General features: G+C 38.5%; 1 protein-coding gene across 1 annotated transcript; it reads left to right on the forward strand.

Moving 5' to 3' along the window:
* The first annotated feature begins 831 nt into the window (after window positions 1-831).
* LOC306991893 (integrin alpha-2) lies at window positions 832-14,478 on the forward strand. The gene is made up of 30 exons (XM_079600152.1): window positions 832-915; window positions 2,218-2,344; window positions 2,648-2,754; window positions 3,558-3,649; window positions 3,774-3,888; window positions 3,984-4,111; window positions 4,197-4,345; window positions 4,462-4,612; window positions 5,306-5,459; window positions 5,560-5,633; window positions 5,729-5,867; window positions 6,012-6,157; window positions 6,240-6,383; window positions 6,481-6,684; window positions 7,548-7,678; window positions 7,759-7,922; window positions 8,010-8,158; window positions 8,286-8,396; window positions 8,497-8,579; window positions 8,720-8,861; window positions 8,954-9,040; window positions 9,373-9,449; window positions 9,535-9,618; window positions 9,835-9,937; window positions 10,044-10,154; window positions 10,306-10,416; window positions 10,752-10,865; window positions 10,953-11,042; window positions 11,404-11,520; window positions 13,604-14,478. Exons 1-30 carry the CDS (start codon window positions 879-881, stop codon window positions 13,691-13,693), a joined length of 3,531 nt encoding a protein of 1,176 aa, XP_079456278.1. The 5' UTR covers window positions 832-878; the 3' UTR covers window positions 13,694-14,478.
* Window positions 14,479-15,152: the final 674 nt, after the last annotated feature.

Genomic DNA, 15,152 nt, shown 5'->3' on the forward strand with positions numbered 1-15,152 from the left:
ATTTTATAGATGCATTGATAAATAGCCTTTGAAATAACATCTGAAACCAAGTTTTGGAAACATTTTATTAGCCATAGCCTATGTCAAGGTTGTGGCTTGCATGAGTCTTCCGCGGAATTGCAGAATTCAACAGAAATGTCAGTGGGAAACATTTCCTGTTTGCCTTGAAACTATGCCAGTGAGGTAAACTCATTATTTACATCCCAGTCTGGGAGATAAAATCTCGTCAGGAGACTTGGGTTAATCATTGTGTGTGTGTGTGTGTGTGTGTGTGTGTGTGTGTGTGTGTGTGTGTGTGTGTGTGTGTGTGTGTGTGTGTGTGTGTGTGTGTGTGTGTCATGGTCTGCAGTGGGATCACTCATGTATGACTATTACAGTGCTGTGCTTTCCTCAGCTGCTTGACTCCCACCTGTCCACGCCCAGCCTAGTCCATTTCAGTTCAGCCAATAGGAACGCAGGAAAAGACCGCAGACGAGGCGCACCTGTGCGCAATGTCTCAACTTCTTGAAAATCTCTTTTTTGTAACATAATTTCATGAGTAAATTGTGTTTTTGTGGTCTTTTATTGGTTTCCACAATCTATCCCTGTTCTTTTTTTTATCTGTCTTTGATCACTTTTCCATTTGGATTCTTATAAAGTATGAAAAGGGTGTGTTTTTCATACTGTTCTTAAGATAGCTATGAGTTTCCTTATTTGGTCAGTTGTTTGCATTTTGTCGGCTAACATCAAAGAAGGATCCGAATCTGGCCAGAGCTGCAGTGACATCATATCCTGCCATATTCATTTGTACCCTGAGCCTGAGTTCAGGATGTTTCATTATGACTGGAGGCAACACTATCTGCTCCTTCTCCTTAACAATTTCTCCAGCAAGGGACAACATGGAAAAAGTTGTGATACTACTGATATTACTGCAGAGTGAGTACTTTATGTTTATCAAATTATGTTTACTAGTTATTCATCTTTTTTATACATTTGAGGAAACAGACATGTTTACATTTGGATTTTCAGATTTCGTGTTAATGATCTGATAATGAAAATGTTTTAAATACCTACTGAATATCTAAACCTCTTAAAAAAACAAACAAAGATACACTTAAATTGTACAAGATAAGACAATAAACTGCATCTTTATTATATGAAGTTTATTTTCCTACCCCATAACAAAACGTTTTACTTAATGATGCAGGAGATCCAGTCAGATAAGTCCATTTTTATTTCTTAACAGCAGACCATCAAATAATAAATGAAGAGTAAAATTAATTCATCCATAATGCGGATTAAAAGTTTAACAAACATAAAATGAACAGTTAAAATTACTTCTGATATTTCTAAGTAAAATAGTTTCTCTTTTCATAGTAAATTGCATCGAAGCAGACACACAAGACACAGTTTTCAAACTCTGAGGTGTTAGCCCGCACACTCCAAGATGTGGAGTCAAGATAACATTCATGTACGCCCGAATGTCTCAAAATAGAGTGTAATTTATTTACAAAAGTATACTTTTGTAAATAAATTACACTTTATTTTGAGACATTCGGGCATCTGTGGTCTGTTGGACACTTATAGACTTTTGTCCTCATCTAAACAGCACTACATAAGTCAATCAGCTACATTTGAGGCATAAAGATTAATAAAATAAAAGTATTAAACATACATTTAAAATAATAAACGCATCAAAATGATAGTAATGAGAAAAACTTCAACATGATTATAATGATTTCTTAAAATATGATGAAGGAATTTGAGTAAATTGTATTTAAGATCTATTTGATGAAATGATAAGACATAAGCAAATGATAAAACATAAGCAAGAAATATAATTTTTATTTTTCTGATTCATCATTTACTTAATTTATATCTCACTTACATCATTACTTAATTTAAGAATAAATCTTAATACATTTAAAATAATTGGCAATTGGGAAAGAAAAATTGTAGATCAAATCAAGATAATTTATTAATTTACGCAATTTTGCTTCTCAAGTAAATTGATCTAGGCTATTTTAGTTATGTTCAAATACTTTATTAGATTTTTTATTTCTTTTGATGTCCATCCATACTCTTGGAAAAGAAATATACTTTTGTGCATGATGAATCAGTGTAAGTCCCGTAGTTTGTTGTGTGGGCATGTTGCATGTGCAAAGTCTAAAAGGGTTGGGTTCTCACTTTGACTATTGTTTGAAATATACCGACTTTTACAATATCCTTTTACTGCAGGTTTCTGTATTACTCGGACTCAGGGTTTTAATGTAGGATCTGCAGGTGCCAAGATCTTCTCATCAGGTTCTGCGGGAAAAGAGTTCGGCTACACTGTACGACAGTTGAACAATGATCAAGGAAAATGGTGAGATCTGTCACACACACACTGTGGTATTTTCTCCACAACATATTCAAAATATATAAAAATACACTGAAGTGGAAGTGTCAGACTGATGCGTTGAGACACAGTCACAGATTACAGTGGGGAAAAATGAGACACCTTCATCTTTTTTTCTTGCTTGTTTTGTCTTATTCTTGGAAGGGAAATTTTGTGTCATTGTTTTAGTAGAGGAAAATCTCTGCCCGGCTGAATATCATAATCACTGGCAAAATTCTGCATGCAAAGTTTGTTTGCGTTGCATTGAGAAAGTGTGTTATTTGTCCTCAGGCTGCTGGTAGGTTCTCCATGGAGCGGATACCCTCAGGATAGAAAAGGAGATCTCTATAAGTGTGACACTCGTGGTCCAACCAACTGCCAGAAACTAAACCTTCAAGGTAAATATCTCTTTATTTTAAAATAATAATGCACTTACAAATAAGTATTGTGGTATTGCCATGGGCTTTGGCCGATTATAATACAATGGAGTGCTATGCAAATGCATAATGAATATGATAGCTTATCATTCAGCGCCATTGTATTGCTATCTGATTGCCTGGTTGACACCAGACCTTTCTCAGCTGTAACTGATAGTGAGTCTGGGGAAGGTTCATTCCCATTTCCATCACCAACGGACGTCGCTCAAATGCCTCTGGGCGCAATTGGATAGACTTAAAACCAATCAGAGCGATCGTCATCGTGTAAAGCCCGCCTCAACTTTTGTGATTGGTGCCTCGATTTGGAAAAATTGGAAATGGGCTTGAATGGACTCTTGGCCAGACTGACTTGCAGAGCAAATCTAAATTTGCCAGAAGTTCGTCAGGGTTTTCCCAGGCTAGCTCTCGAAAACAACAGTAGGCCTACTTTTTTTGTAAGGAACTGGAAAAGTCGGAATGAAACGGAAGTTGCGTTAGTCTTTTCTTCTCTAATGTGAATTATATCAGAGTGAAACGGCTTTTCAAACAAGAACAAATGTAGGGCGGGACTTGATTTTGTCGATTGGGAACTGATTGGATGGTTGTGGTTTGCTATTGGTCAATCTCATGTGAGTGACAGGTTGCCCCGCCCTCACGCCAGTAAACATCAGGGAAGAGATGACGCTGCAAGAGGAAGTTGAATTGTCTATTTTGATTTCCTGCCGACTTTAAAATATAACTAATAGGGTTTCGATTTTTCCCAAAACATACGTGTGTCTTCGCAGACTCCGTCAGCATAGATGGTGTGCCGAGCATCAACATCAACATGAGTCTGGGTCTGACTCTCACTCCAACAGCTAAACCGGGCAGATTTATGGTATGATGTGATAGCATTGTGTCACCAGAATCTTCTTTGAAAACATTCATTCAATCCTTGTCACACTGAAGACACTCTGTTATGGTTAAACTGTATTAAGGTTATATAAATGCTTGTGTTTCAGACCTGTGGTCCTCTGTGGGCTCAGAGCTGTGGCAGTCAGTACTTCTACCCAGGAGTCTGTGCTGAAGTGAGCCCACAGTTCACACTCCAGCCGGCCTTCTCTCCTGCCCTTCAAAGTAGCCCGTTTTTTACCGTCAGAAAGTTACAAAATACATGTTTACTTGGGTAAAGTAGTCATTCTTAATCTTCTAAATCTGAATTTCTCATTCAGCTTGTGGAGGGCCAATGGATGTTGCAATTGTTTTGGATGGATCAAACAGTATATATCCGTGGCCAGACGTTATAAGCTTTCTCTCCAAGCTTTTGGAAAATCTTGATATCGGACCAGATACAACTCGAGTAAGTACAGTTGTGCAGCTTATCCTGATTCAATTTTGTCTTTGATTTATATGATATGACTTAATTTGGATGTTGTTGTTTTTAGGTCAGTATTATGCAGTATTCAGAGGACTTGTCCTTTCATTATTATTTTAGTTCTGACCAGAATAAAGAAAAAGTTATTTCAGCGGCTTTGGCTATTACCCAAAAAACTGGATTCGAAACCAACACGTTTGCGGCACTTGACGATGCCAGGTACACTTTTTTTTAAATGAATTCAATTTAATTGAAGCTTTTTATTTTTATTTTGTAATTTTATGATAATTATTGTAAAAAAACATCAACAACGTTTGTAATGGTTTGTGTTTCAGAAAAAACGCTTTCCTACCAGAGAACGGTGGACGTCCAGGTGCCACTAAGGTGTTGGTAGTGGTGACGGATGGAGAATCTGCTGATGGTTATAAAGGTCAAGAGGTCATTGAGATATTAGACCGAGATGGCATCATTCGCTTTGGCATTGCTGTAAGTGAGAGATCAGCATGCAAAAAAGCTTTACATTCATAAAACAGAAACTTTATTTGGTAACACTTTATTTTTACACTTTACTTTACAGTGTCCTTGTTACATATGTTACATATACTTACCGTAGTAATAACAGTAAATTATGAATAATTACATGCAACTAACCCTCAACCAAATCCTAATCCTATACATTGTTAATTAATATTAATATTAAACGTTTTTTATGAAAACACTTTATCTTAATGTGATGTTGTTACAATGTAATTAATCAGTAATAAGTATACAACTACATGTAGGTTAAGGTTTAGTTAAGGGTTAGTCACTTATGCATAATTTACTGTTATTAATTTAATATTACACCTCAAAATAAAGTGTTATCAAACGTTTTTAATGTTGACGATTATATTTGTATCTATGGTATTATATGAAATCTGTTCAAATGAAGAACATTAGGTAAAATGAGTAGTGAGAATCATTACAAAAAATGAAATCATATTGATGTAAATAGGCAAATTTCACAATAAAGTGTATCTAATATTATACACTTCAGAAATAGTTAAAAAATTTTATAATATGTCTTTAATTAAATGCATTTCATATTGTTTTAAGGTTGTTTATATGTTTTTTTTACTGGACAACAAAACAAACAAAATAATGAATAAATTTAAAAGTCTCATTAACGAATTCACACAGATTCTCAAGGAAGGTGCCAATATTCAAAAGTTCGTCGAGGAGATTGAACTGATCGCTAGCACTCCGACAGAGAACTACATGTTCAATGTGTCATCAGAGGAAGCTCTCATCAATATCGCGGGAAGTCTGGGGGAAAGAATCTTTAACATTGAAGGTAAATCTTGCATTCACAAACGTGTTTTTTAAAACATTTTTACAAAGTACAGCTTTAAATCAGGATAAGCATATGAATATATTGTCTTGTTTCATTTAAGGCACCAATCTTGGTCAAGAATTTCAAATGGAGATGTCCCAAGTTGGATTCAGCGCACATCAGACCAATAAAAAGGTGGCAATAATCTTTCAACACATCATGTATCTGATGGAGCAGTCTAACAAATCTCTAATGTACTATACTGATTCAGAACATGTTTTTTTCCTCAGGATGAGATCATGCTGGGTGCTGTCGGAGCGTATGGATGGACCGGGACCGTCGTCCATCAAACAGCTGGAAAATCAAACATATTCCTCAAAAATGCTTTTGAGAAAACCCTGGATGACAGAAACCACAGCTCATTACTCGGTGAGACAGCGTTGTGTCAGAAATTCAGTTGTAATGTATTTTTCATTACCGAAAGCTAATATAGATGTCATGTATGTTTATTTTCACATCCAAGCTATTGGATTTTTCTCAGTTTTTGATTCTTTCCCCCTGTCATGTGTCCAGGCTACTCTGTGAGCTCTGTGACTGACGGCTCGTCTGAGTTTTATGTGGCCGGTGCTCCTCGTGCCGTTCATAGAGGACAGGTTATAGTTTACATTATTGACAGCCAGAGACAACCTGTGGTCATAGATTCACAAAGAGGAGATCAGGTACATTTGACCCTTAATGACCTTGAGTTTCATTAGACAGTAAAGTCCTGTAATATGTAACTGTGGTGTCTGTGGTTTGCAGATCGGGTCTTACTTTGGCAGCGTTCTCTGTCCCGTCGATGTGGACGCTGATGGAGTGACTGATCTGCTGCTGGTCGGTGCTCCGATGTACATGAGCGAGGAGAAGTCTGAGACAGGACGAGTCTACCTGTTCACCATTACCAAGGTGACATAGATTTGCTGTCCATGCCCCAATAATCATCATCTTCACTCAAAGCATATCCTAAAAAGACTGTCCATTTCTTTCCTCATGTTGTTCGTAGGGCATCTTAAGCAACCAGGGCAGTTTAGAGGGACCCTCCGCATTTGAGAATGCTCGGTTTGGGACGGCCATCACTGTCGTCCCAGATCTGAACCTGGACGGCTTCAGTGACGTGGTGGTTGGTGCCCCACTGGAAGGCAATGGACATGGTGCCATTTACATCTACTATGGAGACAGAAAGACCATCAGAAAGCAGAGCTCACAGGTAGAACGCACTCATTTTTATTTTAATATTCCTGCTGAAATTACCAGTATGAATTCAAGGAAGTGTGGCTGGTTAAGTTGTTGACCAGCCATGAAAACCTTATCCTTAAAAGTATCATCGGCAAAACACTGGAAACTAATTCCATGTTTACTTATAATATTATCAAGTCGCAGCATATATATTGAAAATAGCAGGGGGCCTAACACAGATCCTTGCAGCACTCCATAATTTACTGATGAAAACCTTATTAAGTAGTTATTATTTTGTTATAATTTCTTTGTAAAATAATATTGTAACATTATAATATAATTGCAACAATATAATAATATTAATCAAATATTATAATTTAATTTATAATATATAATATTTTAAAATCCCACTTTAGTCAATAATTGTATCCCTTAAAACTCATCTTTGATCACAAAAATTACATATTTAAACCTTAAAATAGCTTGAATGTAACTACACCCTTGCCTAATTTAGTATATGCCGTTCAATGAATTTGCAAAGTCTGTTGTGATTGGTCTACTGTATTCTGATTGGTCAGATGGCCGGGTCTGTTGTGATTGGTCTACTGTACTCTGATTGGTCAGAGGGCCCAGTCTGTTGTGATTGAGCCATCTGACCAATCAGAGCACAGTAGACCAGTCTGTTGTGATTGGGCCATCTGACCAATCAGAGCACAGTAGACCAGTCTATTGTGATTGGTCTACTCTGACGCAAATACAAAGATCACACTTATAGGAAAATGTACTGTATATTTATATTTAAAGATGATCTTTTTTCCTTATTTTTTTTTTAAATGAGCATTTTTATTTGTCATTGACCTTTATACTAAAAGAAAGTCTTCTTATTTCGTGCAGAAAATTCTTGGATCCAAACTGGACATGGCGCTTCGGTTCTTCGGACGCTCTTTAGATGGCCGTGAAGATATGAACAGTGACTCAATCCCTGATATTTCGGTCGGAGGAGATGGGAATGTAGTGCAGCTCTGGTGAGCTCTCAGTGTAGTTGTTAAATATCTAGTAAATCATTTACTGAAATTGTCATGTTATAAAGTATTTCTGATCTCAGGTCAAGGGGAGTCGCAGTTATCACAACAACGGTCTCCTTCAACCCGGGGAAGATCAGCATTCTGAGTAAAACTTGCATGTTCGGTGGAAGGATGGTGCCGTGTGTTACTGCCAAAGTCTGTTTCAGGTCAACATTCAGACCCACTACATTAGTGGGTAAAGTAGGTAAGGTTGTCTCATGTATTTTGTATCTCATGTATGTTCATTTCTCTAAAAATCTCCATGAAAGTGAATGAAATCACTGTTCTTTAGATATCAAGTACAACCTGACCCTTGACGCTGACCTGCAGTCATCAAGAGCCACTTCAAGAGCCCAGTTTGACAACTCAGAGCGTGTTCTCCAGAAAGCTGTCAGCGTCTCTGAAACACAAACCTGTGAAGATCATAAAGTCTATGTCCAGGTGAGTTTTTGCCAGTTACCACGATCCTCATGCTGTTCATAACAACAGTGCTCACTGCACTACAGCTTTGTTTTATTTATAAGTGCGTTGATGATAATTTGACATGGTTGTTTTCATCGTGTAATAGGAGACCCCTGATTTTGCTAGTCCAGTTGCTTTGCGAGTCGACGTCAGTCCACAGAATCCAGAAACCGGCCCTGCCCTCGATGCATTTCAGCCCAAAGCATGGGATTTTTTTGTAAGATTCCCTCTGGATTTAATTAAGGACGTCAGTACGTCCAACGTCAATTGTTTAAAAGTTTTTAAACTTTGACAAAAATGCATTTCTTTTTGCTCAGGTCCCCTTTGAAAAGGATTGTGGCTCTGATGATAAATGTACTTGTGACCTGAAACTGACTGTGAAAGCTGTTGATGTACCAAGGTAACCTATAATATATTTTAAAGGGCCAGTGTCTATACACAGAGTTAATAAGAGTTAACTAAAAATATTCAATTTCTATCCCCATGGCTATGTGTTATCAAAGCCAGAATCCTCCTGACAGACTTTGTTGTGTTTTGCAGCTCATCTTCATTTCTTGTCAGTCCCGACAGAAGAAGACTCTCCTTCACGGTGACAGTAATGAACAGGAAGGAAAATGCGTACAACACAAGAGTGTCTGCTAACTTCTCCAGCAACCTGTTCTACGCCTCTGTTACACCCCCTGTATGGGCACCATTTTATGATTTGACAATAAATCTTTCTCTGCTTTGTGTACGAGAAATTGTATTTGTGAACTTTTCTGCTCATGTTTGCAGGGTGATAACACTGAGGTGAAATGCACTTCAAAAGCAGGCTCACTCGACTGCAAAGTTGGATACCCATTCCTGGCGCCTGACCAGACGGTAAGAGAAAAGTGTGTGTGTTTGTGTGTGGCCGGCCGGCCGGGTAAACCCTACATTATGGGGACAAAGTGTCTCCACAAAGATGGCAATATCTGAAATGTTTGACCTTGTGGAGACATTTTTTGGTTTATAAATCATTCTAAGATGATTTTTGAAAATGTAAAAATGCAGATCGTATTCGGAGATGTGTAGGTTTAGGGGTAGGGTTAGTGTAAGGGGACAGAAAATACAGCAGTTTGTACTGTATAAAAATAATTGTCTATGGATGTCCCCATATAACATGAAAACACAACATTTTTGTTTTCTTTAATAACTCCATTTTGTCCCATTAGGTAACATACGAGATCAACTTTGATTTCAACCTGAATCAACTAAAGAAAAATGCTGTTGTGAACTTTGAAGTGCAAAGGTAAAGAGACTATTTTAAGATGGTTCTTTAACTTTTGTGCATCTGTTTGTTTTGCCTGTCAATAACATTGCATAATATTTTCCAGTGACAGTAAGGAGGAAGTGACATCTGATAACAAGGTCTCTCTATCCATCCCAGTCCAGTATGATGCCGAAATCATCCTCACCAGGTCAGGACTAATGTTATGATGCTTTGACAACCTTAATCAGATCATAATGTTAAAGTATATATATATATATATATATATATATATATATATATATATATATATATATATATATATATATATATATATGTATATGTAACCCCTCATATTTTAAATATATATATTATACATAAAAAAATATTGTATTTTAAAAATAAATCTTTTAAATTATTTTTCAAGAGACATAAGCTTGGATTATTGCGTCATTGGTGCTGAGGATCAAGTCAAACACACAGTCTCAGATTTCAATGACATCGGCCCAGAATTCAACATAACATTACGAGTGAGTCAAAACAATTCAAAATGTAATATTATACTAACATGTCCTGAGCTTCCCCTGTTTGCAATGTGAAATATGCGATGGCTATTTGAAGCATGTCTTTCTGCAGGTTTCGACGGGAACCTTCCCAATCCATCAGGCTCATCTGACCGTCTCGCTGCCCACCAGCACCAAGGCTGGAAACCATTTACTATATGTGACTTCAGTCAAAACAGCACCTGTAAGTTCAACGTCCGATTAAAAAGTATAGCTTCTATCGTTTTGCTGAGCACTTCTTATACAAATAAAGTGTTTCACAGGACATTATGCTGTAAATCCCAGGCTGGGATCAAAATGAAAATGATCATTTAAGCTGTGTTTCTGATGCGCAGGTTGTAAATGTGCAGTGTGACAGCAACGCTCTCATTGACCCGTTAAACATCAGAGAGAAAACCTACACTGCCAGCTTCACTAAACAGAGCTTTAGAGGGACAACAGAACTGGTCAGTGTGTGTGTGTGTTAATGTGAAATTTATAGAGTGCAACATAGGCCTTCTTGCACAATCAGCACATACAATACAGTTTAAAAGTTGGTGTCAGCATATCAGACTGATTTCTGAAGGATCATGTGACACTGAAGACTGGAGTAATGATGCTGAAAATACAGCTTTGATCACAGGAATAAATGACATTTGAATATATATTCAAATAGAAAACCGTTATTTTAAATTGTAATACAATTTTACAATATATTTTTGATCAAAAGCAACCAACGTCAAGAACGTTGAAATGTCTTACTGAACCCAAACTTGTGTAACATACAGTTGTTCATTTCCAGAATTGCAAGGCGGCAAACTGTGAACCCATGACTTGTGTCCTCAAAGATCTGGAGATGAAAACCAGCTACTTTGTAAACATCACCGCAAGGATCTGGAAGGGCACCTTTGCCTCTGTAAGTGTCTCTTGAACCGCTTTATCATGTCTGATATCTGTCCTGAGCAGATACTTCAGTTCACTCTCCATGTTTATCTTCTTCTAGGCGGATTTTCAGACCGTTTTAGTGGCTGGAAGCTCTGAAATAGAAACATCTCAGCCTGATCTCATAGTCGTCACACACAAACAACAACAGGTCAGTTCATCACCCTTTCTGCAGTTGTTTGAGCAATGATCAACACTGCAAAAATATTAAGATAAAAAAATCAAAATTATTCTAACTTTTGACCGGTAGTGAATATATAATATTGTATATATGTATATAGTCTGCAGTATATAATATTTACTGTATATAATATTGTGAAAGCTATAATATTGTCTTTAAATAGTACTTTTAATATTTTTCTCACACTAATATATTTTTGGAAAGGGGATTATCATATTTGGGAGTCCTGTCAAAAAGTTGAAAAACAACCTTTGCTAGTCTAGACTGTACTGTGGTATTGCTTTAAGTGTCATTGATATGCTTTATCTAATCTTTCCTGACTCCGCTGCAGATAAAAATTACAGTCAGTAAAGAAGGAGCGATTGGAGATATTCCTATTGGTGTTATCATAGGAAGTGTCATTGGCGGACTCCTCCTGTTTGTTCTTGCTACAGTGATTCTATGGAAGGTATGTGCTCTTTGTTTTAGCATGAACTACAACTACTGTACAACTGCACTGTAATGCTTTATTCTAATAATATAATATAATTAGAGATGTCAAAATATTTAAAGCAGTATCCCCTTTGTCAAAATTCTCGTTTTGTCGAGTATTCTCATAAGCACAGTCTTAAATTAGTTAAAAAGTGTTAAAGGAACGTAAAGAGTTGCGTGTCAGATCCGGGTTATGTGTGCCAGCTCTTAAAGTGACGGCAGCCTAATAAACCTGCTGCTGTCTGTGATTAATGTTAATCGAAGAACAAAAGAGAAAATCCCTCACTGCTCTTGACTGAATGTAGCTTTAAGCTTTAATAAGCTTTAATAAGGATTAATCTGTATTAAATCTATAATGTATGCAGTGACTGATTATTCAATTTCTGTATATTTACATGTTAGACCTACCGGAAAATCTTAAAGCACTGTTTACTAGGTTACATGGGTCAAAAATAAATAAATGGGGCAAGTAAAAACGTCTCGGTTACGTATGGTAATCCTCGTTCCCCGAGGAGGGAACGGAGACGTGAGTCAGAAGTGATTCTGATGAATTGGGATCGCTTGCGAGAGCCTATCTACTTCGAGTGAAATAAAACGAGCCAATGCATATTGGCATGCGATAATTGCACCAGCTGCTGTGCATCGCGGCACGAGCATATAACGAGCAGCAGGTGCGTTCGCATCCTTGTTTTTCCGCTGAGGAGCCGGACCTGTGACTCGGCCTTACAGCGGAAGCTCAGCAACTGTGGCGACTGATTCTGACGAATGGGGATATCTACCAAAACGCCACGGCTGCTGGCCCTTCCAGCGCTTAGGAGCTCTAAGCAGAGAAGGTCAGTCACTGCTGTTCCGCAAGACTCAGTGTGATTTATTGGATAACGCTGGGAAAGCGTGCCCTTGGGGAAGGGAACGCTGCGGAAGCCACGTCCTACCCCGGAGGGAGGCACTGTGACGGTTACACTAGCCAAGTAGGGTAGTACAACATATGGCAGTGTCTGGGGTGGTTCCAGCCTAGTTATAGGGGGGAAAGAACACCAGCAGAGACGACAGGAGGAAAGACACGGGCTCATCCGTAGAGGAGCTGATCGTTGAGGAATACACATATGGGGTCGCCGCAGGGACCGCTACATATGGACACCCAGTCTAACACAGGATCCACAATGCATACGAGTGTAGGCCTGGCGTCAGACACTCCGCATCGTCTGAATGCCGCAGGGGTGACGAAGGAACTCACTGGGTTAGCCATTTCTGGGGAACACTACTGGAGCAATGGACGCATGTATCCGACCCATGGGAGTCTAGCGAACATGTTAGGTGTCGCCCAGCCAGCAGCTCTACATATATCTCTCAGCAAGGCGCCTTGAGCCAACGCCCAGGAGGAAGCAACACTTCTAGTTGAGTGTGCTCGCAACCCGAACGGGCTTGCAGTGGTAAGCCAATGCAGTGGGCCATTCTCTGCTTGGAGACAGCCTTTCCCTTCTGCTGGCCTCCGTAACAGACGAAGAGCTGATCTGAGGTTCCTGATTCAGTCTCCTCGCTCCCCTGACGATCAGGTCATGCTTTCCCAATGACTTCCCTTCAACTGCGTCGTGATGTGTGGCAATAGCGGCAACATACACTTTTAGGGTGGAGGGAGACAGCCTTCGCTCCAACCAATCTTGCAGGAAAGAAAGCACGAATCTGATCGGATATCTTTCGGGGGTCTTCCCGGTGGGAATAACACCATTCAACGAACAGGTTCCACTTCAGAGCATAGAGGCGCCTCGTTGAGGGGGAGCTCGTCGGCTGCACGATTGAGCACGTCAGGGATGTGAATGGCACGAAGCGACCTCAGATGCTTCTGACTCCATAGGAGGAGATGGCGGGCGAGTTGGGACATGCGTCGGGAGCGTAGACCACATTGACGGTTGTTTCTACATTATTTTGAAGATTCAGTGTGAAAGTCTTACAATATAAAAATGTATTAAAAACTTTAATGTTAGGTGCGATTAATCACGATTAATTACAGAAAAATGTGTGCTTTAATGATATAATATAATATTATACTGATTTCCCACCAGGTTGGCTTCTTCAAGAGAAAGCGGTTGCCACAGAAGGAGAATGAACAGGACCAGGCAGAACAAGAGGGTCTGTGTGAGAATCCAGCATGAACGGGACACATGACAACGATGGTACCTGGAAATGTACAGATAAATAACTGATATTCAGTTTGCTGCCGCACGGGTCCTGCTGGAGGTCTCGGTTATGATAATATTACTGTATTTTAAAGCATCTCACAACAACTGTTGGACTTAATCGCTTTTTGCTCAGTTGTGCTCCGTCTCAAGTATGGACGGATAAGTTTGTACTTGCATGAGAGCTGCGATGTGTCTCCTTAAAGACAGAGGGGGTTGGGTGAGATGCCTGTCAGTTCCTGTCTCGTTCTAACTTGCTTCAGTATGTTAAAGCATATCAGAAATAAGTCTTTACATCATTTGAAGTTTGTCTAATGTCCCTCACGTCCTGCTGTTTTAGTTTCAGACCACTCTTTGAGAAGTGTTTCTGAGACGTTTAACTCACTCATGGCACAAACTCGCAGTACGATGACACAGTGTTCTAACTCCTCTATGTGAAATACTTGTAATGAATGACTCTTGCTGTGATTGTTCAAGCCCCAGGGGCTATTTAAATAATGTTCTTGGTTTAATCCTTGTTTTTGTTGGCCAGGTCTTCCCTTTTTCTCTTCCTTCTGGCTATTTCGGAATACTTAGCATATCTTAAAGAGATTGATGCACATTGTTATGGTTTTATTAGACTCGTGTTGTTCAGTATAGTGGCCTCAAAGCGTCTCTAATAGGGTCTACAGCCTTCATTTACTTAATAAAACCATAAAGTTGGGGTTTTATTAGTCAACTTTAATTTATGAATGTCAAATTGTGTTTCTAATTTTAAAAATGATATATATATATATATATATATATATATATATATATATATATATATATATATATATATATATATAACATTGCTATGTACTGTGAAAAGGCGTTGTCTGTGAAATAGGTTGGTTGTAAAGTATAGTTCCTAAACATTAATTATGTTTTTTGCACATTTAACAACTTTTTAATTTTAAAAACTCCTAGCACCATTTCACATGGAGCCTCAGGTCAATTTAACTACCGTAATATAACTAAATATTTTCTGTGTGCGCCAACAGCTTTTGGAAAAACCATACTGATTTTCATCATATTCTATTGCCACACACCATGTCGCAATGGATAGGTTAACCTATTCAGTGTAATTTTACCCTGCTTTTACCATATATGGATGTCTTTTAATGTGTCGACATGGGTTTAGTTTGCGTGTGAGCACGCAGATCCTGATTTCACCAAGTGCAACGTGTTCCTGGATCAACATCTTTGTTAATCCTGGAAAAACATTCCAAACAACCAATCAGATTTGAGGGAAAAGTTTACCGTTTATGTCACGTTTAGGCTTCCAACCAGGGTTAGGTGCTTCTACATCAGTGTTATTCCCTCTGGTTTTAGGGATAACTTATGGGTAGTGTTAGGTATAGGGATGAGACATGATTACATTTTCGGACAGGAATGTTGTTCCAGGATCAACAAA

Source organism: Phoxinus phoxinus, assembly GCF_949152265.1.
Source record: "Phoxinus phoxinus genome assembly, chromosome: 23".
Lineage (NCBI taxonomy): Eukaryota > Metazoa > Chordata > Actinopteri > Cypriniformes > Leuciscidae > Phoxinus > Phoxinus phoxinus.

Excerpts from the sequence above, each read along its gene's own strand:
- LOC306991893 (XM_079600152.1), top strand. The coding sequence starts at position 879 with ATGGAAAAAGTTGTGATACTACTGATATTACTGCAGA. Across the intron at positions 6,384-6,480 it reads ACCTGTTCACCATTACCAAG|GGCATCTTAAGCAACCAGGG; the intron begins GTGACATAGATT and ends TGTTGTTCGTAG. Across the intron at positions 10,417-10,751 it reads TTAGAGGGACAACAGAACTG|AATTGCAAGGCGGCAAACTG; the intron begins GTCAGTGTGTGT and ends GTTCATTTCCAG.